Here is a 25,690-nt window from a genome sequence, read left to right as displayed (position 1 = left end):
GTTTCGTTCGTCCCATTTTGGATCTATTTTATAAGGTTTGACAACATTTTATATTGGCCGTTGACTGTCTAATACAAAGGTCTACCTTTATCCAGGCTTGAGACGGGCTATTTTACCCTTTTCCAGGTGAAGTTATTAAAAGAAACCTAGACTTTTAAAGGCTCGAACGGAGAAGACTGTAGATGCCCAAGTAAGGAGAGAGTAAATGAAATGAAGGGTAGTTTAGTAACCATAGGTAGAGGAAGACTTAGAAGAAGAATCATAGGTGAAGTTACTAAAAAGAAAGGGAAACTTGACTTAATGCTTAAATGCGAATAACTGAATATGATTCATGATCGAGCACTTTCGCCTGATTAGGACAAGACTTCATTGTTGTTGCTGTTCATGATGAGTTTGACTTGTATGAGATTCAAAGGAGCACAAGTAATGCAAACTTCTGCTCTCAAAATTTGCTTGAGGAATTATAACGAATTTCTTCTCATTTTTGTTTATTCTATCTGATGGAGTGTTGTTTTTCTTAGTATTATATTGAGCAAAAGTATATTATTTGACTAATTTTCTTTGTCATTCTTGAGCTGTGTGTGTGTGTGTGTGTGTTACTTGGGAGGTAACTTTTTCTTAAATAATGAGAGGAGAAATCCTTTTTTTTTTTTATTTTATTTATCTTTAGCAAGCAGCACTGGTGCTTAATGCTTCTTGTCGATTTCGTTACACCTTGGACTTGAAAAAACAAGAAGAGAAGACACAAATATTGAGAAAGATTAGAGCTCATGCACAAGCCATTAGGGTATGCTTCCTTCAACTGGAATGTCTATCATTTTGGTGTTACAAAAATTTAAGTGTACTGAATATGCATTTTGGCCTTCTAGGCAGCATATCTTTTCAAAGCAGCCGGGGATGGTCAAGTGATTGGTGAGTAATCAGATCATGCTCATTGTTATTTTTGGATACTTAAGTATGGTGTTTCCCAATACTTACAAATAAATAATCATCTGGATGAAAGTTCATGTCATGATCATCATCTTGGACTTGAATTTTTTTTTGGCTAAATGTTTGTTTTCAATTTATTAATGTTAATGTTAATATGAGAAGGGTTGATGTCCAATTTTTACCCTAAAATACCCTTCATTATATATAACCTATTAAACATTTATTTTTTGTTATATTAAAGATTTGAACCCAAAACCTTTTAATCAAGTTATATGGGAGGGGTTTGATGCCCCCCCCCCCCCCCCCCCCAAAAAAAACAAAACCCTGTGGGCACGCGCGCGATACCCTTTGTAGTATATATCTCCATGAAAAAATATATTTTTTGGGCATCTCAAAACTTAAAACTTGAGATCTTAGAGTGTAAAATAGTCACCATCTTGACTAATTATGCATGTTTAATAAATAAATGGGTTAAAGGGGATTTTTTTTTTTTGGTGTCCAATTTTTGTTCTGTGAACTACCTCCCTTATTCTTGAAAAACCTATACAATATATTAAGGGAAATCCCCTTTTTGGTGTCCAATGATTTAATGGAATATAAAATTTTTTTTCCCGTTCTCAAAGACTTGAACCCAAAATCATTTGTATTAATGCCAACATACTACCTCAACTAATCTCACATTTGTTACTATTTTACACATTGAATAAAGGATAGATTAGTGCCGAGTAATCCACTAGTGCAATTCAATGTTTGAAGGATTTATATAACTATTTCTGGGTAGTTCCAAGCTGTATTTTATTTTCATCTGATATGATGTGGTTGGACATTTATCGATGATGAATGCATTTTAATTACTGGTAGAAACCACAAAGCCTCCTGTGGCCTCTGCTGGTGAATTTCCAATTGGACAAGAGCAACTTGCTTCAGTTTCAAGGGAGCATGATACCGTTGCTCTTCAGCAATATGGAGGGGTAAGTTTGCTGTGCACCTTCCTTCTCTCTCAACTTTGTAATGATGTTGATCACTCTTTTTTGTTCTGAATCACTATCAGGTTGCTGGGATATCAAATTTGTTGAAAACCAATTTAGAGAAGGGGATTCATGGTGATGATGCTGACTTACTAAAACGAAGGAATGCATTTGGTTCCAATGATTATCCTCAAAAGAAAGGAAGAAGTTTCTGGGTAAATTTTAGCGCATTATGAACCATTGGATCCTTAATGCTTCTGTAGTATCCGATGTTATTGGCCGAGTGATATTGTAGTGACCTATTTGTTTCGGTTTCCTTCTACAGATGTTTATGTAGGATGCTTGCAAGGATCTGACTTTGATTATTTTAATGGTAGCTGCAGCGGCTTCATTGGCATTGGGATAAAATCTGAGGTGAGCTTTGGTGGCAAAATTATGATGCAATAATTTGTTTAGTGTGGGGATTGACACTGTAACTTGGCCTGTTTTTTTCCTCTATCTGCATGCAAATATTATACTTAAATATTTATTCTGGTCTTCACATACTTCCTTTTATTACCAGCTCAGTCTTGCTGACTTTGACTGGAAATTTGAGTTTTTCTTCTCTCGTTTCCTTGTTCTTCTTGCTTCTTGGTAGTTTTATATTATGTAAATAATACAACTGTTAGTAGCCTGTTCAGAGCTACTTTCAATCCCTCCCTTACTCTAAGAGTATACTGGAGCATATCATGGTCTATCTTGATTTAGCCTTCAGCAGAGCTACTTTTCTGTTTCAGGGTATTGAGGAAGGATGGTATGATGGGGGAAGCATTGCTTTTGCAGTTATTCTTGTCATTGTTGTCACAGGTATATAATTTTGTCTTTGTACGGAGAGCAACGCGTATAGCTTTAATTAAATGTTTGGACTCTTATCCACAATTTACAGACGTTTATGGTCCACTTCATCTTTTATTGTGGAGGTTATTAGAATAATTAAACATATAGTAATTTTCCCTTCATCTTGCTCATTTCATTAATTCTTTTCTCCTGGCTTTGTAGCTATAAGTGACTATAAGCAGTCTCTTCAGTTTCGGAACCTGAATGAAGAGAAGAGAAATATCCATTTGGAGGTTTGTGTTCTCGTGTTTCGTTTTTTTCCCCCCGGGGGGAGGGGGGGGGGGATGTAGCTCAGTTAAACATCTTGATCTTATTTTACGACACACATCATGCAGAGAAGAGAAATATCCACTTGGAGGTTTGTGCTCTCGAGTTTTGTTTTGTTTTTTTTGTTCTTTTTTTACTTTTATTTTTGGATTTTTTTTTTGTTTTTTTGGGATTGAACATCTTGATTTTATTTTGTGGCACACACACACAGACGTATGTTTGTATGTATTTATTTTGCATTTTTCCTTTCATATTTTAAACTAAACTAGTGTTCGGATTTGAGTAGGTTATCAGAGGTGGTAGAAGGATTGAAATCTCTATAGAGATTGTTGTTGGTGATGTTATACCCCTCAATATTGGTAACCAGGTACAAGCCTTTTTTGTTCCTTAATTTTAAATTTGTGGTTTTTACTTTTCTTTCCTGATGATTGCCTTTACCTTTTGTGATTGAGTTATGATATGCTCTTTTTAGGTCCCTGCTGATGGAATTTTGATCACTGGTCACTCTCTTGCAATTGATGAATCAAGTATGACTGGGGAGAGCAAAATTGTAAGTGTTTATTTATTTCTGTCTAATGGGGAAATCAAATAATAACCAAATTAACATTTTCTCCTCATATAATCATTTTGCCTCCAGGTCCATAAAGATTCTAAGGACCCTTTTTTGATGTCTGGGTGTAAAGTTGCAGATGGCAGTGGTACTATGCTGGTAATATAGACTTGCTTTTCATTTACTTTTTCGTTTTTTGTAGTTTTTATCTTGTTAATAGGTGGTGGAATGCTTCCTAATTGGATTTATTCATTTAAACCATTTTGGTAAGAGAGTGTGTGTATTCTCCTCCTTTCTCCCTAAACACTAAACCTCTTCTTTTCTTTTTATTCCTTCTGGTCAGTATTGAAATTAAGCTTTTGTTTTACATTCTCATTTTGAAGTATTTTTCTTGGGATTGAGACAAAGAAATCGGATGCTGGAAAATGTATACTGACCTGTTCCGAACTTGTTTATATTTATTTTTTTGAAACCTCTGCATTAAATTGCTTATATATATTTTGTAGTTTTCCCAAATATTCTATATTGGTTGATCATGTAATTTGTTGGTTTCAGATTTTATTGGTTTGTTTATTTTTCTAGGTAACTGGTGTTGGTGTTAATACTGAATGGGGGCTTCTAATGGCCAGCATTTCAGAAGACACTGGTGAAGAAACACCTTTGCAGGTGTTTTTACCTATAATTTCCTTGCCAGATCTTGTGTTCTTAAATATTACTAGTCCTTAACATATTCTCAATATAGGTTCGCTTAAATGGTGTAGCCACCTTCATCGGTATTGTTGGTCTCTCTGTTGCTGTTGTTGTTCTGATTGTGCTACTGGCCAGGTCATTAGATATTGGTTTATGGTTTTCCATTTGTTTTCTTGTGATAATAGCTTTTATTATGCATGCCTCTGACAAGATTAATTTTTAGCAGATTTTTCTCCGGCCATACCAGAGATGCAAGTGGCAATGTTCAATTTAAAGCAGGGAAGACTAAAGTTGGTGATGCTATTGACGGGGCAATTAAGATAGTAACTGTTGCGGTATGTGCCTTGATGAAGTCTAAATTGTGGGAGAAGTCATGATGATGCAATCCAACATACTTTTGTCTATATTTTATATAGTATGATTGTAACCATTGAATATTTAGGTCACTATTGTAGTGGTTGCAGTACCAGAAGGGCTCCCGTTAGCAGTTACCTTAACGTAAGTTTGCTAATTCCCTCTGACCTAGTACTTTTACTTCATTCTGTTGCTTAGTCTTGGTTTTAGCTGACCCTTTTTAGTTAAAAACAGAAGGAACAGTTTATTGTATAGTCTGAATGATGTGTTACTGTTGGTGCCAGAAAATGTGGTGGTAAAATTTTGCTGTTATTATGCTTGTATCTCATTATATTTTATAATTTTGATACCTTTAAATTTTTTTTTGAAGTACTGGCTGTATTTTTGATAAAAGATAATGATTTATCCGTACCTAGTATTTGTTAATTTGCTCTTTGGAATATATTATATATTATTTTTCCCTATCTCTTACGCATCATTTCTTGACCATGTTATAGACTGGCGTACTCAATGAGGAAAATGATGGCGGATAAAGCTTTGGTAAGTCGGTGTTTGTTCTTTGATTGGATTTTGACATACATGTGAATCTCTGTTAAATCTGAAGCATCGAATTGCAGGTGAGGAGGCTTTCCGCTTGTGAGACAATGGGCTATGCAACAACCATTTGCAGTGATAAAACTTGCACGTTGACCATGAATCAGGTATGTTGGGATGTATCATTTGAATTTTCATTGGATTCTGGTTTTAGGCAATTTTCATAAATTTTCTGGAGATCACACTTCAAGAAGCTGTTTCTGTTTTAGTGGTTCAGCAATCAAATACATGCTTGGTGGGGTTAAAACCTTCGTCTGCACACTTCACATGGATTTTGACATACCGGACTTATCAATATTCTCACTAGTGCTATTTTAGCTGTGAAATTCGGAGATCACACAAAACGGGAGAATAGATGGAGATGTAAACCATAGAATTCAGGTTTGGTAGATGAATAGAAGAGATTGTGAATCCTTAAAATGAAAAGTTTGTTTTACAGCGGGAGAAGCACAATGCCTTTTACTGTAAAAATGTCTTGTAGTAGAATGTCAAGAAGAGCCTAAGCTAAGAGTTATAAATATATGGATATTGTAGTGGATTTAGAAGATATCAGGAATGAATGTATTAGAACTTAGAAGGCCCCGCACGCCCGTGCGTGGTGGGTGGGTGATGGAGAAAGAAAGGATAGTGCCTATTGACTGAAATAGATTTTTTCATAAGAGTTGATCAGATGGAGAATTTTCCAATTGTTGAAAGTAGAGGCCAGGAGAAACTTCAGGTGAAAATTCAACCATAGTATTGTTGCTCCTGGCATCCCATGTCGATGCTCACCAGTTTAGGTTGTATATAATAAGCCTTCCGCATTTAAGGTAAATTAGGAGCACAAAATTTCATTGATTCTATGGAATTTGGAAGATATCGATTGAACTCTCGTCGATTTGAAATTTGGGAACATTTTAAAGGAAGTTAATTTCTATGGGTCATAGTTGACATTGATAGTTAACTTTAAGGCAGATTTTCTGTTTATAGCTTGAATTTTATTAAATACTTTATGACAGATGACTGAGGTGGAGGCTTATGCTGGTGGGAAGAAGAATGATCCTCCTGGTAACAAGTCAGAGCTCTCTCCCAAGCTCCACTCTTTGCTCATTGAAGGTGTTGCACAGAACACTAATGGCAGTGTTTTTGTCCCTGCGGTTTGCTTGAACTGATCTTGTTACACTTTGTTTTACTCTTCTCTGTATGGACAATAATTTTGGTGCTGCTGCATTCTGCTAAAGTCTGTCCTTGACAGGGTGGTAACGATGTTGAGGTTGCCAGATCACCAACAGAAAAGGCAATTTTACATTGGGGATTAGAGGTCTGTTTTCAGTAATACAGTTTATTCCCTATTTTTGTCTGTGAAGCTTATATTCTTACAGTTGCTTGTAAATGTTAATCAAATATCAGATTGGGATGAACTTCGACTCTACTAGATAGGAATCATCAATTATTCACGTTTTCCCTTTCAATTCTGAGAAAAAATGAGGCGGAGTTGCAGTACAAACGATATTCTCTCATAGACAGTTTAAGCTATTGCTGCTGTATCTTCTTTGTAATGTGGATTTCTATTTTTAATTGCTTCAGTTGGATCACTATTTTGTGCCCGTGTTGTCCCTGTGTTTCATTCACATCTATGAGCACTAACAAGTAACTCCAATGTCATATTAAATATTAATAACTGTCAATTCACTCTTAAATCTGAATTAAACACTGATATGTCCGTTTCACTTTCAAGTTGTGAGATTATCTACATACCAGTAAAGTATGCAAGTTGACTGGAATATCATCACAATATGCTTGTACTGCATAATGATGTAATCATCTGTTTTATCATATCGTGCACCTTAAATAAGCAAATTTTATCTCTGTATGCAGGCTGACTCTGAAGTTCACATACACTGGAAAGGTGCTGCTGAGATTGTCCTAGCCTGCTGTACACGGTACATTGATGCAAATGACCAGTTGGTAGACATGGATGAGGAAAAGGTTTGATAAAGCAGTTTTATATTCTGACCTGTGCTTTCATAAAGGCATTCTTCTGTTTTTTGTTTGTTTGTTTTCACTTTCTTTTCCTGTTTGGAAATAATCTCAGCCAAGGCGTATTATCCATTCTCTCTCTCTCTCTCTCTCTCTCTGTTTTTCACTGGACTGTGTCAACCTATTTTACAAAGCAAACAAATGTAGTTTGGATGATTCAACCTTTAGTAGTTCACTCGCTTGATCTGGAGAAAGTCCTACATAGTGAAATTTTCCTGGCTTGCAGATGGTATCTTTCAGAAAAGCTATTGAAGACATGGCTGCCGAGAGTTTACGTTGTGTTGCCATTGCATATAGAACATTTGAAAAGGAGAATGTTCCAGCCACTGAAGAAGAACGGGCTCACTGGTCTTTACCAGAAGATAATCTTGTTTTGTTAGCTATTGTTGGTCTGAAAGCAAGTATTTTCCTCTGAATACATGTCTATCATTGTCATTGATGTTTATAATGTATTAATATTTTCTTTTGCTTTTGTTTTTCTCTAATTTAAAATTTATTGTGTTTTGCACACTCATTCCTAGCTGCCAATCTCATCTGTTTGCTTAATTGCAAGTGGTTGGGACTTGGGACTCTGCAGGGATTATAGTTTTGTTAATTTTATTTACCGTCCATGACAATATCTTGTAAGTGGATTCTGTGCATTTGGATTTAACACGGGAATCATTGATAAACTCTAACTTATGATAGCATTTGACTCTAGGATACGCTTCTGCTGGTTAAATATCTGATTCTTAATCTCATATTTGACATGCAGGATCCTTGTCGACCTGGAGTCAAAGATTCAGTGGAGCTTTGCCAAAAATCTGGGGTTAAGGTACTTATTGAATATCAGATTAAATATCCTCAATAGAATTTGTTTAATATCAGATTAGAGATATAGGCTGTATATAAGTTATTCTGAGAGATATAGACTTTATATAAGTTATTCTGTTTTGATATAGTTTCTGCTTTTAGATATCTGATTCTGTTGTATCACCTAGTATTAAGGGATTTTATTTCTGTACCTATGTATATATATATATTGACGCTGAGAGATGATTCTCTCAAGGAATTCATCCAAAACACAATCTGTCTCACTTCATTCGCGTATTTCAAGTTGGTTATCAGAGCGGGTTCCGACCCGGCTCTGGTTTCTATTTGTTTTTCTTCTTTTCCGGCTGCAATCTTTTAGCCGTGTTCCCTTTTCCCACCAGCTGACACTATCAGCTGTGTCTCTTCGTCAGAAACTGTTTTTCCGGCCAAAACCTTGTCAAACATCAGATCCATTCCGAAGCAACCCCAGAATCAGAACCGGAAAGCCAAGTTCGGCCTGTCCCCAAAATTTCACCGCCGTCAACCGCCGCACGCGCCGACGCGCCGCCCCTTTACCTGCGCGTGGTCCTCGCGCCTCCGCTCCAGACGCGCGTGAACGTCACGCTCCGCTGCCCAGGTTTTTTCCGGCCGTTTCTGAGTGTCTGCCATCATGTCTTCTGAGGTAACCCTCGACACCAACTCTAATGGTGGCAAACCGGCTGTTCTAACATCTGTTGTTTCTGGAACCGCTACAATGACCTCTGAAAAATTGATGGGTGCCAAAAATTACTTTTCTTGGGCTGATTCTGTGGAACTTTGGTTCATGGGCCAAGGCTATGAAGACCACCTTACTAAATCTGTTGATGATGTTCGCGCCGCTGACAAAACCACTTGGAAGAAGATTGATGCCCAGCTAAAGCTTTATGTGGCAGACCATTGATCCACCAAAGCTGACTATGTTTCGAGCTTACAAAACTTGTAAAAAGGTGTGGGACCGTGCTAAAGCTTTATACACTAATGACATTGCAAGACTTTACCATGTTGCTAAGAAGCTGTATAGTTTACAACTTCAAGGAACTGATATGGAATCTTATGTTGGGGCTGTGGAAGCTGTCAAGGAAGAGTTTTCGACTCTCCTTCCCTATGTGTCTAATGCTAATGACCATCATGCTCAACAGGAAAAGCTGTTTTTGGTACTTACGTTATTTGGGTTGCCAGCTGAACTTGAATCTCTTCGGCAACAAATATTGGGCACCTCATTCGTTCTTTCCCTTGAGGACGTATTTGCACGACTCTTGCAATCCGGCCCCTCTCTTGAGACCCATACTTCCGACCAAACTGCATTGGCATCCCAATCTTCTTCTCAAGTGTCCTTTCAAGTGCCCACTCGCGGCGGCCGTGGGGGTCGTGGTAATGGTCGTGGTAATCGCACTCGCCTTAGTTGTACCTATTGCCATAGGATTGGTCATACTCAGGATAAATGTTATGCTCTCCATGGTCGTCCTATCAAGGTAGCTAATGTTGTCCAAATTAATGAGCCATCTGACGTTCACTCTGCCGCACAACCACAAGGGATATTTGTCTCAAGTACCAAGCTTCAAAGTAGGCATCCACTCCTGTTGCTTCGGTGGCCCACTCTGGTAATTCTGTTGCTTGTGTCTCTCATTCCTCTTCTCTTGGACCATGGGTCCTTGACTCAGGTGCTTCTGATCACATTTCGGGTACTTCTTCTGTCCTCTCTAAACTTGAACACCCTGCATTTCTTCCTTCTATCACTTTGGCTGATGGTTCTAAAATTGGTGCTAAGGGAATAGGTCAAGCTACTCATCTTCCTACATTACCTTTGAAATCTGTTCTTTACATGCCCAATTGTCCTTTCAATTTGATTTCTATTAGCCAACTTACTTGTTCTCTTAATTGTTCTGTTACCTTTTTTGCTGACTCCGTCATTGTGCAGGATCGAGGGATGGGACAGACGATTGGTATAGGATGTGAGTCTCGAAGGACTGTATCGGCTTACCTTACCCACTACTACTGTGTCTTCTGTTGCTGCTGTTGGGTCTCCGGACGTGGTCCATTGTCGCCTGGGACATCCCAGCCTCTCGAAGTTACAAGCTATGGTCCCGAGTTTATCTCGTCTTGCTACCTTAGAGTGTCAAACTTGTCATTTAGGTAAACGTGTTCGTAGTTCTTTTTCAAGTCGTGTCAATACACGAGCTGCGTCTCCCTTTTCTGTTATTCATTCTGATGTAATGGGACCTAGTCGTGTTACTTCTCATTCTTGTTTTTGTTATTTTGTCACCTTTATTGATGACTTTTCTCGTTGCACTTGGTTATATTTAATGGACAGATCTGAATTATTTGCACATTTCAAGTCTTTCTGTTCTGAAATTCAAAACCAATTCAAAACTTCAATTAAAATTTTACGAAGTGATAATGCTCGTGAGTATTTTTCAGCACCCTTTTCGTCTTACTTGTCCTCCCAAGGCATTTTACATCAGTCGTCTTGTCCTCATACCTCTCAACAGAATGGTGTGGCTGAGCATAAACATCGTCACTTGATTGAAACTGCTCGCACTCTTCTTCTCCATACTCATGTTCCCCTTAAGTTTTGGGGTGAGGCTGTTCTGACTGCATGTTATTTAATTAATCGTATGCCTTCTTCTGTTTTGCAAAATCAAGTTCCTCATTCCATTTTATTTCCTCATGAGCACCTTTTTTCTCTTCCACTACGAGTCTTTGGTTGTACTTGTTTCATCCATGATAACCCAGGCAAAGACAAGTTAAATGTTCGCTCTATCAAATGTGTTTTCTTAGGGTACACTCGATTTCAAAAGGGTTATCGTTGTTATTCTCCAGCTCTTAATCGTTTCTTTGTGTCTGCAGATGTCACTTTTCTTGAGAATACCCCTTTTTTCTCTGCACCCGACATCACTTCACCTTCCATTACGGAGGTGCTTCCTGATCCTTACTTAGATGGGCCTCCTATTCCCACAAAGCCTCTCCAGGTTTATCATCGCCGCCTACGGCCTGCAGTCCAAGATAACTCATCTCTTGAACCCGTGGTTGAACCGTCCTTAGATCCTTCTTCGGGAGTTAGCAGTAGTCCTCCTATTGCTCTCAGACAAGGTACTCGTTCCACCCGTAATCCTAATCCTATTTATAATTTTCTTAGTTACTATCGTTTATCATCTTCGCACTATGCTTTTACCTCCTCTTTGTCTTCTGTTTCTATACCCAAAACAGCAGCAGAAGCTCTTTCACATCTAGGGTGGCGCCAGGCTATGATTGAGATGTCTGCCTTACATTCTACTGGTACTTGGGATCTTGTTCCATTGCCACCGGGCAAATCTACTGTGGGTTGTCGTTGGATCTATACTATTAAGGTCGGCTCAGACGGAACCATTGATCGATTAAAAGCCCGCCTTGTGGCTAAGGGCTACACTCAAATCTTTAGTTTGGACTATGGTGATACCTTCTCTCCTGTTGCGAAGATGGCCTCTATTCGTCTTTTTTTTCTATGGCTGCCATTCGCCATTGGCCTCTTCATCAACTTGATATTAAAAATGCTTTCTTACATGGTGATCTCGAGGAGGAAGTATACATGGAGCAACCTCGCAGGTTTGTTGCTCAGGGGGAGTCTTCCGGCTTAGTATGTCATTTATGCCGATCTTTATATCGCTTGAAACAATCCCCTCAAGCTTGGTTTAGTCGCTTTAGTGATGTTATTTCTAAATTTGGCATGATTCAAAGTGAAGCAGATCACTCAGTTTTCTCCTGTCATTCTTCCTCCACGACCTCCATATATCTGGTTGTTTATGTGGATGATATTGTCATTACTAGAGATGATCATGAGGGAATCACTCAGTTAAAACAGCACTTGTTTGATCACTTTCAGACTAAGGATATGGGGAAGTTAAAATATTTCCTAGGAATTGAAGTGGCACAATCTAATGCTGGGATCTGTATCTCAGAGAAAATATGCTTTGGATATTCTTAAAGAAACTGGAATGTTGGATTCTAGACCTGTAGATACACCAATGGATCCCAACACAACTTCGTCCAGATCAAGGAGAACCTCTTGCAGATCTTGGTAGATATCGCAGATTAATTGGCCGATTGAATTGTTTGACAGTCACTCGGCCAGATATTTCATTTGCCACAAGTATCCTAAGTCAGTTTCTTGACTCCCCATGCGATAGTCATTGGGATGCAGCTGTTAGAGTCCTTAGATATATCAAAGGTGCTCTAGGAAAAGGTTTGTTGTATGAAGATAAGGACAACCAGATTGTTGGGTATACTGATGTAGATTGGGCAGGATCTCCATCTGATAGACGTTCTACATCTGGTTGTGTTTTTATTGGTGAAAACTTGATATCTTGGAAGAGTAAGAAGTAAAATGTTGTAGCAAGATCTAGTGCGGAAGCTGAATATAGAGCTATGACACTTGCCACATGTGAACTTATATGGCTGAAGCAATTAGTTAAGGAACCTAAGTTTTGTGAGCCGAGTAAGATGGAACTGGTGTGCGATAATCAAGCTGCCTTACATATTGCTTCCAACCCTGTGTTCATGAATGGACCAAGCACATAGAGATTGATTGCCATTTCATAAGGGAGAAGTTGCAAAGTGGGGAAATAGTAACAGCCTTTGTCAATTCCAACGATCAACTGGCAGATATTTTCACCAAAGCTCTCCAGGGTCCTCGGATACAATACATATGTAACAAGCTTGGTGCATATGATTTATATGCTCCAGCTTGAGGGGGAGTGTTGAATATCAGATTAGATATAGGCTTTATATAAGTTATTCTGTTTTGATATAGTTTGTGTTTTTAGATATCTGATTCTGTTGTATCTCCTAGTATTATACATAATATATATATACAGAAATAAAATCGTTTAATACTAGGAGATACAACAAAATCAGATATCTAAAAACAGAAACTATATCAAAACAGAATAACTTATATATATTGACGTTGAGAGATGATTCTCTCAAGGAATTCATCCAAAACATAATCATTGTCTCACTTCATTCGTGTATTTCAAGTGAATTGTTAAATTACCGTGTCCATTGTATTCTTGGAGGTGATGCGATGGAAGCACATTACAGAAAGCAGAATATGCATGGTGGCCATGTTAGCAGTTGTAAAATATGCTACAAGACTATAATAATAAAAATAAGAAAAATTCAATCCAGCTACTTTCATTGTCAATGACTTCATGTGATTATAACTGATGCCAAAGAAGCACTGACTCGGTGCGTCTAGAGACCAACATACGGAGTGCTGAATTACGCCCTGGTCTATGGACTTAAATTTTTCTTTATTTTCAAACGTGTTTATTGCTTTCAAATTTGACGGCTTAAAGATTAGCAAGACCAACATTAATAACTTCGTTTGATGATATGAAATACAATGGTGCTTTCCATATCCAGTTTCTACATTCTATAAATAATCCTTTTCTGCCCCTTTCTTTTTTTGTTTCAATTAATTCTAGGTAAAAATGGTCACTCTAATGTCAAAACTGCAAAAGCAATTGCTGTGGAGGAAAAACTTTTCGTGCCATGACAGATGCAGAGATGAAATAGCTGAAGCAATATCAGTAAGAAGACAACAATATTTTCAGGCTCTTAAGAGAGAGAGGTATTTTTTGTGGTGAATGATATTTATTGGCAATATGATTACTAGGTTATGGGACGGTCATCTCCTAATGACAAATTATTGCTTGTGTAAGCATTGAGGAGGAAGGGACATGTGGCTGTAACTGGGGATGGAACAAATGATGCTCCTGCACTACATGAGGTCTGGCTACTACTACACTACTACTATCTTCTTTTTTGTGCTAGTGATTTGTGTTGTTTTCTCAAATTTTAAGTACCACAACAATCTTTATATCAATACTTGTAATTGTATATTGAACACCATGAGAGTTTGTTTACCCCTGGAATACCTGTCTTGTTTTCCTGTTTTTGTAATCACGTGATAAGTCCCTAGGTTTATAATGATTCTGATTTCATTATGTCATGCTTTTCTATATTCGATGTATGAATCTACTATCTCTTGATCATAGAATTTTCTGTTCTAATGAATTGAACTATTTCTTTCTTTTTTCCCTTTTTAATTTATTTCTATACTTTCTGAATATGCTGATATAGGTCTTGCAATGGGTATTCAAGGAACTGAAGTTACAAAAGAAAGCTCTGATATTATTATTTTGGATGACAATTTTGCTTCAATTGTAAAGGTTGGACCTATTTCTTTTCGATTTGAGAGATCTAGTTCGTTCTTAAATTATCTTAATAAATGATGCATAGTATTTACATCTTAAAAAATAATTTATTTCTGGCATTACTAGATGGGTATTTAGGTAGTTAGTCAATATGCCAACCAATGAAAGGTTTGTATATAATTGAACTGCACCGTTTTGGATTGCTTTTGTATAGTGTTTTGCAAGCTGAACATGAATTTGATATTTTTAGCATACCTCTTATATCTTTCAAAATCTATGCGCTTGTAGGATGTGAGATGGGGACGTTCTGTGTATGCAAATATTCAGAAATTTATCCAGTTTCAGCTTACAGTAAATGTAGCAGCTCTTGTTATAAATGTTGTTGCTGCTGTTTCCTCTGGTGATGTCCCACTGAATGCAGTGCAGGTCTGCTGTCTCCCTGTGTTTTGCTCTCTGGCTTTGCCCCTCAATTTATGTTTCAGCTGACTTATTGCTCTTTCTACAGCTTTTGTGGGTAAATCTTATCATGGATACTTTGGGAGCACTAGCATTGGCAACTGAACCACGAACTGATCACCTTATGGTTGGCCTCCAGTGGGCCGAAGGTCGGTCTAATTGTGCCTTTTTCTTTGGATCATGACATTTTTCTTGCTATGTTTTTCTAGTATCTTATCATGGATACTTTGGGAGCACTAGCATTGGCAACTGAACCACCAACTGATCACCTTATGGTTGGCCTCCAGTGGGTCGAAGGACGGTCTAATTGTGCCTTTTTCTTTGGATCATGACATTCTTCTTGCTATGTTTTTCTAGCGTTACAGCACCTGAAGAATTGGATGAATGTCATAAAATTTTGTTCCTTGTAAATGCATTTTTGAATGATGCACCCAAGAATAAAGAAAGAAATTTAATTGAAAGTGTGAATAGTGCAGCTCTATTATTATTAAATCTAAAGATTTTGGTTATTTCAACAGAAGAGAGAAATTTTAAGTGCAATGAATAATAGTCATACCCCTCGAAAACAAAATTGTTGCCAACAGTCCTAAACAGCATATCGAAGGCTGCATTTATTTTGTATTTACATTATCGATATTGGTCCTATTTCATTTGCATATCCAAGCGATATATGCAGTGCCTATGTGCTTCAATGGTTTTTTTGACATGGAGTTTTGTCTTGTATCCTTTTCAGAGAACCTCTCATAACAAATATTATGTGGAGAAATTTGCTGATACAGGTGAGTTTTGTTTCTCATTTCTCAGTTAACTGCTTGTCATTGTAGTCTGCAAGGATTATTTACCTATTGGTTTATGATGTCCTGCATTTCAATTACCGTTGTTATGCTATATACTCTTCTGTAAACTGAATTGCCGATTATGATTTGAACTCTTCAGGCAATGTACCAAGTATCTGTGTTGCTTGTTCTGAATTTCCGAGGTAGGAGCATACTGGGTCTGACACATGACAAAAATGATCATGCAATTAAAGTGAAAAACACTCCGATCTTCAATGCATTTGTTCTGTTTTTAGTCATTGATGAGAAATTATACTTAGTGCTAGCTTAGGACTGTACATTTGCATTTTAAATGGTAAAGTTTTGTGTTGGAAGAATTACCGATGTTCGTTTCCTTATCTTTTTATGCATTTCTATAATAGTATTGCTGTAATGGTGATTGCTAATTTCCAATAGGTGCTAATTGTATCTAGAAAACCAAAGCCTATTGCAATTTTCCTGAGATGTCTTGCTACTCACTCTTATTTACACTACTGCTAAATCCTTGTGATGCGTTAGTGGTTGGCAATGCATGCCCAGTTCATACCTTATATTCGTTGTCATTTTGGGAGCTTTGCTATAGTGTGCTCATCTTTATTTCAATTCTAAAAAAATGTGTTCAAAACTGCAAATCTTTAATGAGTTCAATGCACGAAAGCCAGATGAGTTTAACATATTCAGTGGAGTCACGAAAAACTACCTCTTCATGGGTATAGTGGGATTGTTGTGCTTCAGGTTTGTCTTATTTTAACTCCTCGTTATTTGTCTCTTAATGAAATATTTTAACTGCTAGTGTTTTTCAGATCATCATCATCTCGGCAAGTTCACTTCAACAGTCAGTTGATCTCTGTCATCATTGGGTTCAGAAGGTCAGTTGATCATCTGCACTAGATCCGCGAGTATAAACTTGTAGTTTTGCTTCCTTAATGGATCCGTCCCTACTTATAACTAGAAAGTGCCTAAACCCTATTAGCACCTGTAATATATATGACATATGACTGCAAGGCTTGCTTTATGCTCAAGTGCTAACAGGGTCTTTCCTTTGCTGATTCTCTCTCTTTCCACACTTTCAGTTGGCCTCTTGCTGTGGTTGGTAAATTTATACCAGTTCCAAATACTCCCATCAACAACGTATTTTCAAGATTGAACCTGAGGCCTCACAATAGCAACATATAGGCGTGCTATTTTAAAGACGGATCGTTCTCTTATTGGACGATGTACATGCTTGGTATTTTTTTTAAAGAAAAAATAGCATACTTAAAACTAAAAAATTATCGAAAATCCTAGAAAAATTTTAGGATTTTTTGGGTTTTTAGTGTTTTCTTGGATCTTTAAAGTTTTCTAGGATTTTTAGGATTTTCTAGAGTTTTCTAGGAATTTTCTAGGGTATTTGGGTTTATTTTTTTATGGTTTTCAAGAGTTTTAAGGAATTTTAGCATTTTATAGGGTTTTTGTGTTTTCAGAGTTTTTTAAAGTTTTCTACGGTTTTTAGGGGTTTTAGTTTTAAGGAATTTTAGCATTTTATAGGGTTTTTGTGTTTTCAGAGTTTTTAGGGGTTTTATGGTTCTAGGGTCTTTTAGAATTTCTAGGGTATATTGGGTTTTCTAGGGTTTTAGGGTTTGGTTTTAAGGATTTTTTAGAGTTTTCTAGGGCTGTTTTAAGAGTTTTTTAGAGTTTTCTAGGGTTTCCAGGGTTTATAGGGTTTTTTTAGAGTATTTTAGGGTTTTTGTGTTTTTTTAAGGTGAAAAGATTTTTAGGATTTTTCAGGATTTTCTAGAGTATTTAAGGGTTTTAAAGGGTTTTTTTTAAGGTTTTCTAGAGTTTTTAGTGTTTTCTAGGGTTTCTAGGGTTTTTTTTAAGGTTTTATAGCGTTTTCTAGGGTTATCTAGTTTTTTTAAGTTTTCCAAGGTTGTTATGGTTTTCTATGGTTTTAAAGATTTTTTAGGGTTTATAGGGGTTTTCTAGGATTTTTATGATTTTCTAGGTTTTTTTTGGCTTTTTTTAGAGTTTTCTAAGGTTTTACGGATTTTTTAAAGTTTTCTAGGATTTTTTGGGTTTGTTTTTGAAAGTTTTCTATAGTTTTTTACTGTTTTTTCAGAGTTTTCTGTTTTGTGTTTTTTTAAGGTTTTCTAGTGTTTTTTTTAATGGTTTTTTAGGATTTTTTAGGGTTTTCTTAGATTTTCAGGGTTTTTTAGAGTTTTCTAGGATTTTTTAACGTTTTCTATAATTTTTTTTAAGTTTTCTAGGATTGTTATGATTTTCTACGGTTTTAAAGTTTTTTTAGAGAAGAATTGCGGGAAGGAGCTCTTGAACAGCTAGAAAAAGCCCGGGCCCGTTTGGAACAATTAGAAAATTACAAAAATAAAATTATTCGTTTTGAACAACAAAGAACGATTAATCAAAGTTCTACAGTTTTTAAGGATTTTTTAATAATTTTTTGAGATTTTCTAGGATTTTTAGGGTTTTCTAAGGTTTTCTAAAATTTTCTACGGTTTTTTTTGTTTTTTTAGGGTTTTTAGCGTTTTTTTTGGGTTTTCTAGAGTTTCTAGGATTTTAGGGGTTTTAGGATTTTATAGGGTTTTCTAGAATTTTTATGGTTTTCTAGAGTTTTGTAGGGTTTTAGAGTTTCTGTAAAGTTTTCTACGATTTTTACAGTTTTTGGGTTTTTAAGATTTTTTTAGAGTTTTCTAGGGTTTTAAGTGTTTTTTAGAATTCTTTAATGTTTTTCAGAGTTTTTTTAAAATTTTTTAGGTTTTTAGGGATTTTCTATGATTTTTAAGGTTTACAGGGTTTTTTTTAGAGTTTTCTAGGATTTTTAGAATTTTTTTTATAGATTTCTAGAGTTTTTCAAGGTTTTTTTGTTTATTTTTTAAAGTTTTCTATGGTTTTTAAGGATTTTTTTCAGAGTTTTTTAGGGGTTTTAAGGATTTTTTAGAGTTTTTCAGGATTTTTTCGTTTTTTTAAAGTTTTCTATGGTTTTTTAGGGTTTTTCCAGAGTTTTCTAGGGTTTTCTACAGTTTTTAGGATTTTTTTTTAGTTTTCTAGGGTGTTTAGGATTTTTTATGGTTTTCTAGGATTTCTAGAGTTTTCTATAGTTTTTTTAAGTTTTAAAAGTTTTCTAGGGTTGTTAGGATTTTTTAGGGTTTTCTACGATTTTTATGGTTTTCTACGGTTTTAAAAGTTTTCTAGGGTTTTCTAGGGTTGTTAGGATTTTTTAGGGTTTTCTACGATTTGTATGGTTTCTTGGGTTTTCAAGATTTTTTAGGGTTTTTTAGGGCTTTCTAGGATTTTTAGGGTTTTTTGAGATTTTTTAAAATTTTCTAGGGTTCTAAGGATTTTTAGAGTTTTCTAATTTTCTATGGTTTTTTTAGGGATTTTCCAGAGTTCTCTAGTTTTTCAGGGTTTTTTTGGGTTTGTTTTTTTATAGTTTTCTATAGTTTTTTAGGATTTTTCCAGAATTTTCTAGGATTTTTACAGTTTTTAGGATTTTTTTTATAATTTTCTAGGATTTTTAGGATTTATTAGGGTTTTTTAGCATTTTCTAGGGTTTTCTTTTTTAAGTTTTTCAGGATTGTTAGGGTTTTCTAGGGTTGGTTTTTAGTGTTTTTTTTAGGGTTTTCTAGCGTTTTCTTTTTAAGTTTTCTAGGATTGTTAGGGTTTTCTAGAGTTTTTAGAGTTTCTAGAATTTTTAGGGATGGATTTTTTAGGAATTTTAGAGTTTTTAATGATTTTCTAGTGTTTTCTAGAATTTTTAGGGTTTTCTAGAGTTTTCTAGGATTTTTCAAAGTTTTTTTTATTTTTAGGGTTTTTAGGATTTTCTTAGATTTTTTTAGAGTTTTTTAAAAATTTCTAGGATTTTTTTTGCTTTTCTATGGCTTTTAGGGTATTTTGGATTTTTTAGGGCTTTTAGAATTTTTTAGGGTTTTTATGATTTTTTAGGATTTTCTAGGATTTTTGGATTTTTTAGGGTTTTATAGGATTTTTAGGATATTTATGGTTTTATACTGTTTTCAGGGTTTTTTAAGATTTTTTAGGATTTTTTAGAGTTTTTTAAAATTTTCTAGGATTTTTCTGATTTTCTAGGGTTTTTAGGATTTTCTAGTATTTTTAGGATTTTTTTTGGGTTTTTAGAGTTTTTCAGAGTTTTCTAGAGTTTTTTAAAGTTTTCTAGGATTTTTTTGGTTTTTTTATGGTTTTTAGGGTTCTTTTATGATTTTATGTGGTTTTTAGGGTATTTAGGGAGTTTTCTAGGAGTTTTAGGATTTTTTAGGATTTTTAGGATTTTTTTTGTTTTCTAGGTTTTTTAGGATTTTTTTTTAGGGTTCTTTTTTTTGTTTTCAAGGTTTTTTATGGGTTTACTAGGGTTCTCTAGGATTTTCTAGAATTTTTTTGGATTTTCTAGAATTTTTTAGGATTCTTTAGGATTTTTTAGGATTTTTACGGTTTTTTAGGATTTTCTAGGGTTTTTATGGTATTTCATGGTTTTTTAGGATATAATAGGATTTTTTTTTTGTTTTCTAAAGTGAATAGAAAGTTAGATCTACATTGGATCGCTCTTGAGGAGAAGTACGCCATGCTAATGTGCCTTGGATGATCCACATTGAACTATCCATGTGGCTGGGAGCCCTCACAGTCCAGGCACAACGACGCAATTATCAGGGGCGCGCTCTACCACTAAGCTAATAGCCCGTCGTTTGGGCCTCTCGCCGAGGCCCGCTATGCCAAAAGCAAGAAAAATCCCATCCCTCTCTTTTTTCACCCCCATATGGCGACATGGGGCAAAAAAAAAAAAAAAGAAAGAGCTCCTATCAACTTGTTCCGACCTAGGATAAGCTCATGAACTTAGACTTGCTTCACCTCCGAGAAACGAAAGAAAACTTCTATATCCAAATTTAACTCAGACGTAGCTCGCTCGCTTCTTTTGGGGTGTGAAGCTGTGTCAAACCAAACTATCTAACAAGCATTAGCTCTCCCTGAAAAGGAGGTGATCCAGCCGCACCTTTCAGTACGGCACCTTGTTACGACTTCACTCCAGTCACTAGCCCTGCCTTCGGCATCCCCCTCCTTTAAGGTAACGACTTCGGGCATGGCCAGCTCCCATAGTGTGACCGGCGGTGTGTACAAGGCCCGGGAGCGATTACTAGCGATTCCGGCTTCATGCAGGCGGGTTGCAGCCGACAATCCGAACCGAGGACGGATTTTTGGAGTTAGCTCACCTTCGCGGGATTGCGATCCCTCATCCCAGCCATTGTAGCACGTGTGTCGCCCAGGGTATAAGGGGCATGATGACTTGACGTCATCCTCACTTTCCTCCGGCGTATCACCGGAAGTCTGCTCAGGGTTCCAAACTTCATGTTGGCAACTAAGCACGAGGGTTGCGCTCATTTACGGCACGTTTACGGCACGAGCTGACGACAGCCATGCACCACCTACCACCTGTGTCCGCATTCCCGAAGGCACCCCTCTCTTTTAAGAGGATTCGCGGCATGTCAAGCCCTGGTAAGGTTTTTCACTTTGCATCGAATTAAACCACATGCTCCACCGCTTGTGCGGGCCCCCGTCAATTCCTTTGAGTTTCATTCTTGCGAACGTACTCCCCAGGCGGGATACTTAACGCGTTAGCCACAGCATTGCACAGGTAGATACGCGCAGCGCCTATTATCCATCGTTTACGGCTAGGACTACTGGGGTATCTAATCCCATTCGTTCCCCTACCTTTCGTCTCTTAGTGTCAGTGTCGGCCCAGCAGAGTGCTTTCTCCATTGGTGTTCTTTCCGATCTCTACGCATTTCACCGCTTCACCGGAAATTTCCTCTGCCCCTACCGTACTCCAGCTTGGTAGTTTTCACCGCCTGTCCAGGGTTGAGCCCTGGGATTTGACGGCGAACTTAAAAAGTCACCTACAGACGCTTTACGCCCAATCATTCCGGATAACGCTTGCATCCTGTGTCTTACCGCGGCTGTTGGCACAGAGTTAGCCGATGCTTATTCCCCGGATACCGTCATTGCTTCTTCTCCGGGAAAAGAAATTCACGACCCGTAGGCCTTTTACCTCCACACGGCATTGCTCCATCAGGCTTTCGCCTATTGTGAAAAATTTCCCACTGCTACCTCCCGTAGGAGTTTGGGCCGTGTTTCAGTCCCAGTGTGGCTGATCATCCTCTCGGATCAGCTACTGATCATCGCCTCACCAACTAGCTAATCAGACGCGCTCCCTCCTCGGGCGGATTCCTCCTTTTGCTCCTCAGCCTACGGGGTATTAGCAGCCGTTTTCAGCTGTTCCCCTCACCAAGGGCAGGTTCTTACGCGTTACTCACCCGTCTGCCACTGGAAACACCACTTCCCGTCCGACTTGCATGTTTAGGCATGCCGCCAGCGTTCATCCTGAGCTAGGATCGAACTCTCCATGAGATTGTTTTCTAGAATTTTTTAGGGGTTTTCAGGGTTCTAGGGTTTTTCTAGGGGTTTTAGGGTTTTCTACGGTTTTCGCGAATTTTTTAGGAGGATTTTTTGGTTTTTAGGGTTTTTTAGGGATTTTGAGAGTTTTTTGGAGTTTTCTGGAGTTTTTCAGGTTTTTTAGTATTTTCTAGGATTTTTACGGTTTTTTAGGATTTATTAGAATTTTTTTTTTGGTTTTCAATATCTTTTTAAAGATTTAGGGTTTTCTTGGATTTTTAAGGTTTTTTTAGGATTTTTTTTGCATTTTCTAGAGATTTTTAGGATTTTCTCGGGTTTTTAGGGGTTTTATATGGTTTTTAGGATTTAGTCACCAAAAAAAAAAATATGGTTTTTAGGATTTTGTTAAAGTTTTCTCGTGTTTTTATGCTTTCTAGAAATTTTTAGGATTTTCTAGGATTTTTCTGGGTTTTTAGCTTTTTAGTGATTTCTAGAGCTTTTTATGGTTTTCTAGAGTTCTCATAGACGCGGATAAGATTGGATCCAACCTTAAAAACTACATTGGATCCGATTCGAGATATATTCACAAAATACAAAAAATATTTTTAAAAGTTTATTTTTATTTAAAAAATATTAATAAAAAGAATATTAAACATATTTTTTTTAAATAATAAATTAGAATAATACAACATCATAAAAAGAATATTTACTTATTTATTTACAAAATTCGCAATCCGATCCGATTAGTGTGCGAATCCGATAATTTTTAGATCGAATTCGGATAAATACCGCAGATATGCAGATCGGATCCGATCCATGAATAGAGTTTTTAGAGTTTTATAAGAAACAAATTTATAGTGGAAGAAAGTACATGTTTTGTTAGGTTTTGTGACAATAAAGGGAAATAAAATACATACCTGCTTGCTTGGAATTTTCTCGTACAATGTTAAGCTTCCATAGGATGATGTCGAACCCATGGAATAGTCTGAAGAGGCCCATGATGATATAGTGCTTCTTGCGCTTCTTCTCTACGCTGAAAGCTGGTTTGGGATGAAACCCTGCTGAAAGCTGCTCATTTTCTGAAGGGCAATGCTCTTCAAGTTTAAGCACGTCCATTTCTGTGGGTATGCCTGAGAGATGTCTCTGGAGAAATTTGCAATGAAGTTGTTGGGATGCAACTCCTTACCAATCAAAGGTCCACAGATCTGGTGACCCTTTTGCTTCCGATTTTACCTTTCCTTGAAAACTTGAAAGATACAAGAGCAATTATAAGTGCACCTCCACAGAGCAGCAAATATAGCATCATACGTGGAGTTATGTCAGTTGTTTCAGATCTCCTTTCATTCCTGGTGATTGCAGCATCTACTGTTGCATAAATTTTTTCAACTTCTGAGCCTAAACTAGGCAAATTCTCTAGACCTTCGTTACTTGGTTTTTCAATATTGAACCTGGCACCATCTCCTAGTGAGAGAGGAAAGAAAAAACCGAAGAAGTGAGCATCCTCTTCTTGTAAATGCATTGCTTCTGAAATTTCTGCTTCAGCCAGTTGCAAAGCCTGCCTGCTCTGGTAATTCCTGCTTGGCCCTTAAGTACTTCATCCAATTCTGAAACACCTTCAACATTGAAATAAACGTTGCCTTCTTGTTCTTGCTTTGCATCTGAATTTCCCGCTTCAGTCAGTTGCAAAGACTGCTCTGGTTGTGGAGGATCTAAAGCACTCAGACCGAATAGGGCAAGGAGTGACAGCTAGTGGATCTGAATTATATGGAATGTCCTACTCCTGCTGTACGATGGAGGGCTTTCCGATCAACCAATCCCCTCATATTTTAGGGACATCTCTTTCCGATCAACCAGGGATCACTAATTAGTCGAATGAGCCCATCCCTCTTATCATTTATTGGTCGATCCGGCTGGCGGCTCCTGCATCCATCTCCTGCGTCTCCATGGGGCCCCATCATACAAGTTTGTTGCTACTAGTCGAATCAATAATCAATAGAAGTCCCAATAGAAGTTTACTGACCTGGCTCTTCAATCGACGATCTACTGTTCCCTCTTAGTTGCGGATGAGATGACTTCACTTTCTTGAATGTGAAGTACTGTTGATTTCAGCATCAACAACTTCATTTTTGCCCCTACGAAATACATGGTACTGATTAACCACAACATGATCCGGCACAACGGTCAAGTTGTAGTCTTGCAACTGGGCCAAACTATGAATTTGTAGTCCTCTAACTTTGGATATCAGCTCAGATATTTAAGGACTTAATAAACCGGATATGGAGACTCTGAGCTAAACAATCGAATTTTGCTTTTGCAAACTGGGTGAATTGATCAAAGTTGGCCCTTGCAAAAATCTGAAAGTTGAGACGCTTCATAAGCCTCATGTGTCTTCAAACACTGTATGATGAACCACCGGAGAATTGATGACTGAGATGGAGAAAACAGCAAATGAGAGGAGAATAATCAGACCAAAGCCAATGATTTCATAGAGAAGCGGCGCTTAGGGTTGGCTTCAATGGTTCCCTCTGCAGGACTTGGTTCATCAGAACTTGGCTTTCTTCCTCCATAACCGCCTCATCCGAAGAGACCTCCTCTGCTTCCTTCTGTGAAGCTTCTTCGGACTGAGAATCCTCTGTGATATCAGAGAAGCTACCAGATATGATACTCTGCAAAGTTCCGTCCTTGGTCTAGGTTTGTAATGAAGAAACTGCGGTCTAGGGAAGAGATATTTTGTTTTAGGATCGTAAGGTGGCATCAAGGGATCGGCATCAAGAGGAGCTAAGATGGTTGCTGTGGATGAAGCTGGAGGTGGGGTAGGACTAAGCTTGAAAGTTGGGTCAAGGTTAACACAATCATGATCGAGGAAAACAGTTTCAAATGAAGGTTCTGTCTCAATTTTATCCTCTAGAACCAAAGGAACATTCAGATCATGTTCAGCCTCAAATGACAAATCAGTGTCATTATTTGGAACTAAAGAACATTCAGATCATGTTCTTCCTCAGATGTCAAACTAGAGCGGCTACTATGTGATTCCTCAAAATTTGGAACCCCATCAAATATAGATCAAGGTGGTCTGATTGCAAGCCACCACCACATTCCAAGGGTTCTGCAAAAGTTACCTTGCGAACGTTGTTTTTGGCCTCTGCAGATGGAACAGAATCTGGAACTGGCCCATTCCTCTCAATCAGCACTTTTTTCCTCGGAGAAATAATAATCTTGCAGGAAGCAGAGATGGTCGGAGACATGAAATTCTTTGAGTCCTTCAAGCAACCCGGGCTTCAATGTCTGATCTTTCCCATTTTCTTTGTCATCAACGTACCGCAAAGACCCCCCACTTTCTCTGCCGGCAACACTGTTCCTTACCTGAAAATCTACAGGATACCAAAAGTCCAAAACCACAAATTGAAAATGAAGTAGTGAATCGGAATCCCTAAACTATTTTGACTTTTGAGAAAGCTAAAAATCTTTTGACATAAATCTAAGCACATTTCAAACAACCAGTAATAAAGTAAATAGGAGGGGAAAAAAATAAAAGAGGAAAGGAAAAAGGAAAGGAACCTGAAGGACTGTTGGCGGGAGTGTTGGGGAAAACGGATCTAGAACTAGTAGGGTTTGCGACTAGGGAGGGCATAGAGAATGGGTTTCGGGTAAAACTCTTCCTGATAGGGTTGCTGATTTCTGAACTTCCTCTAGGGCTGGGCTAGAGTTTGAATTTGATGCCACTGATGGCAAGGACTTGTTAGAAGGCAT

The 25,690-nt window shown here is 37.4% G+C and overlaps 1 protein-coding gene and 2 pseudogenes across 3 annotated transcripts in view; 2 read left to right on the top strand and 1 right to left on the bottom strand.

Annotated features, from left to right (window-relative positions):
• LOC107640671 (calcium-transporting ATPase 8, plasma membrane-type-like) overlaps positions 1–16,095 on the top strand; it is a 19,359-nt pseudogene extending 3,264 nt beyond the window's left edge. The window contains exons 2-29 of the transcript XR_015883351.1: positions 671–787; positions 870–912; positions 1,792–1,901; positions 1,982–2,113; positions 2,224–2,300; positions 2,662–2,744; positions 2,937–3,007; positions 3,328–3,408; positions 3,514–3,591; positions 3,679–3,750; positions 4,174–4,257; positions 4,334–4,416; positions 4,508–4,616; positions 4,724–4,779; positions 5,133–5,175; positions 5,253–5,336; positions 6,228–6,365; positions 6,464–6,529; positions 6,619–6,708; positions 7,087–7,197; positions 7,475–7,645; positions 8,003–8,062; positions 13,542–13,889; positions 14,200–14,288; positions 14,562–14,699; positions 14,779–14,878; positions 15,463–15,508; positions 15,666–16,095. The product of XR_015883351.1 is annotated as a calcium-transporting ATPase 8, plasma membrane-type-like (transcript). The remainder of the gene's footprint in view (positions 1–670; positions 788–869; positions 913–1,791; positions 1,902–1,981; positions 2,114–2,223; positions 2,301–2,661; positions 2,745–2,936; positions 3,008–3,327; positions 3,409–3,513; positions 3,592–3,678; positions 3,751–4,173; positions 4,258–4,333; positions 4,417–4,507; positions 4,617–4,723; positions 4,780–5,132; positions 5,176–5,252; positions 5,337–6,227; positions 6,366–6,463; positions 6,530–6,618; positions 6,709–7,086; positions 7,198–7,474; positions 7,646–8,002; positions 8,063–13,541; positions 13,890–14,199; positions 14,289–14,561; positions 14,700–14,778; positions 14,879–15,462; positions 15,509–15,665) is intronic.
• On the top strand, positions 8,088–11,086 carry LOC148564655 (uncharacterized). The gene is made up of 3 exons (XM_088488681.1): positions 8,088–9,761; positions 9,998–10,212; positions 10,927–11,086. Exons 1-3 carry the CDS (start codon positions 8,964–8,966, stop codon positions 10,940–10,942), a joined length of 1,029 nt encoding a protein of 342 aa, XP_088344807.1. The 5' UTR covers positions 8,088–8,963; the 3' UTR covers positions 10,943–11,086.
• On the bottom strand, positions 14,779–25,690 carry LOC110272127 (uncharacterized; annotated as a pseudogene). Its single transcript, XR_015883350.1, has 3 exons — positions 25,595–25,690; positions 22,858–25,375; positions 14,779–15,097 (listed from the first exon to the last, which is right to left on the bottom strand). The product of XR_015883350.1 is annotated as an uncharacterized LOC110272127 (transcript).

This window comes from Arachis ipaensis, chromosome B5 (assembly GCF_059453495.1).
Source record: "Arachis ipaensis isolate K30076 ecotype BB chromosome B5, ASM5945349v1, whole genome shotgun sequence".
In the NCBI taxonomy this organism is placed as follows: domain Eukaryota; kingdom Viridiplantae; phylum Streptophyta; class Magnoliopsida; order Fabales; family Fabaceae; genus Arachis; species Arachis ipaensis.
Note: the sequence above shows the minus strand (reverse complement) of the source record. Positions and strands in the feature narration are given on the sequence as shown.

Coding starts and splice junctions, on each gene's coding strand:
- LOC148564655 (XM_088488681.1), top strand. CDS start 8,964: ATGTGGCAGACCATTGATCCACCAAAGCTGACTATGTTTCGAGCTTAC. Junction 9,762..9,997: donor TGCTTCTGATCACATTTCGG/GTACTTCTTCTG, acceptor GTCATTGTGCAG/GATCGAGGGATGGGACAGAC.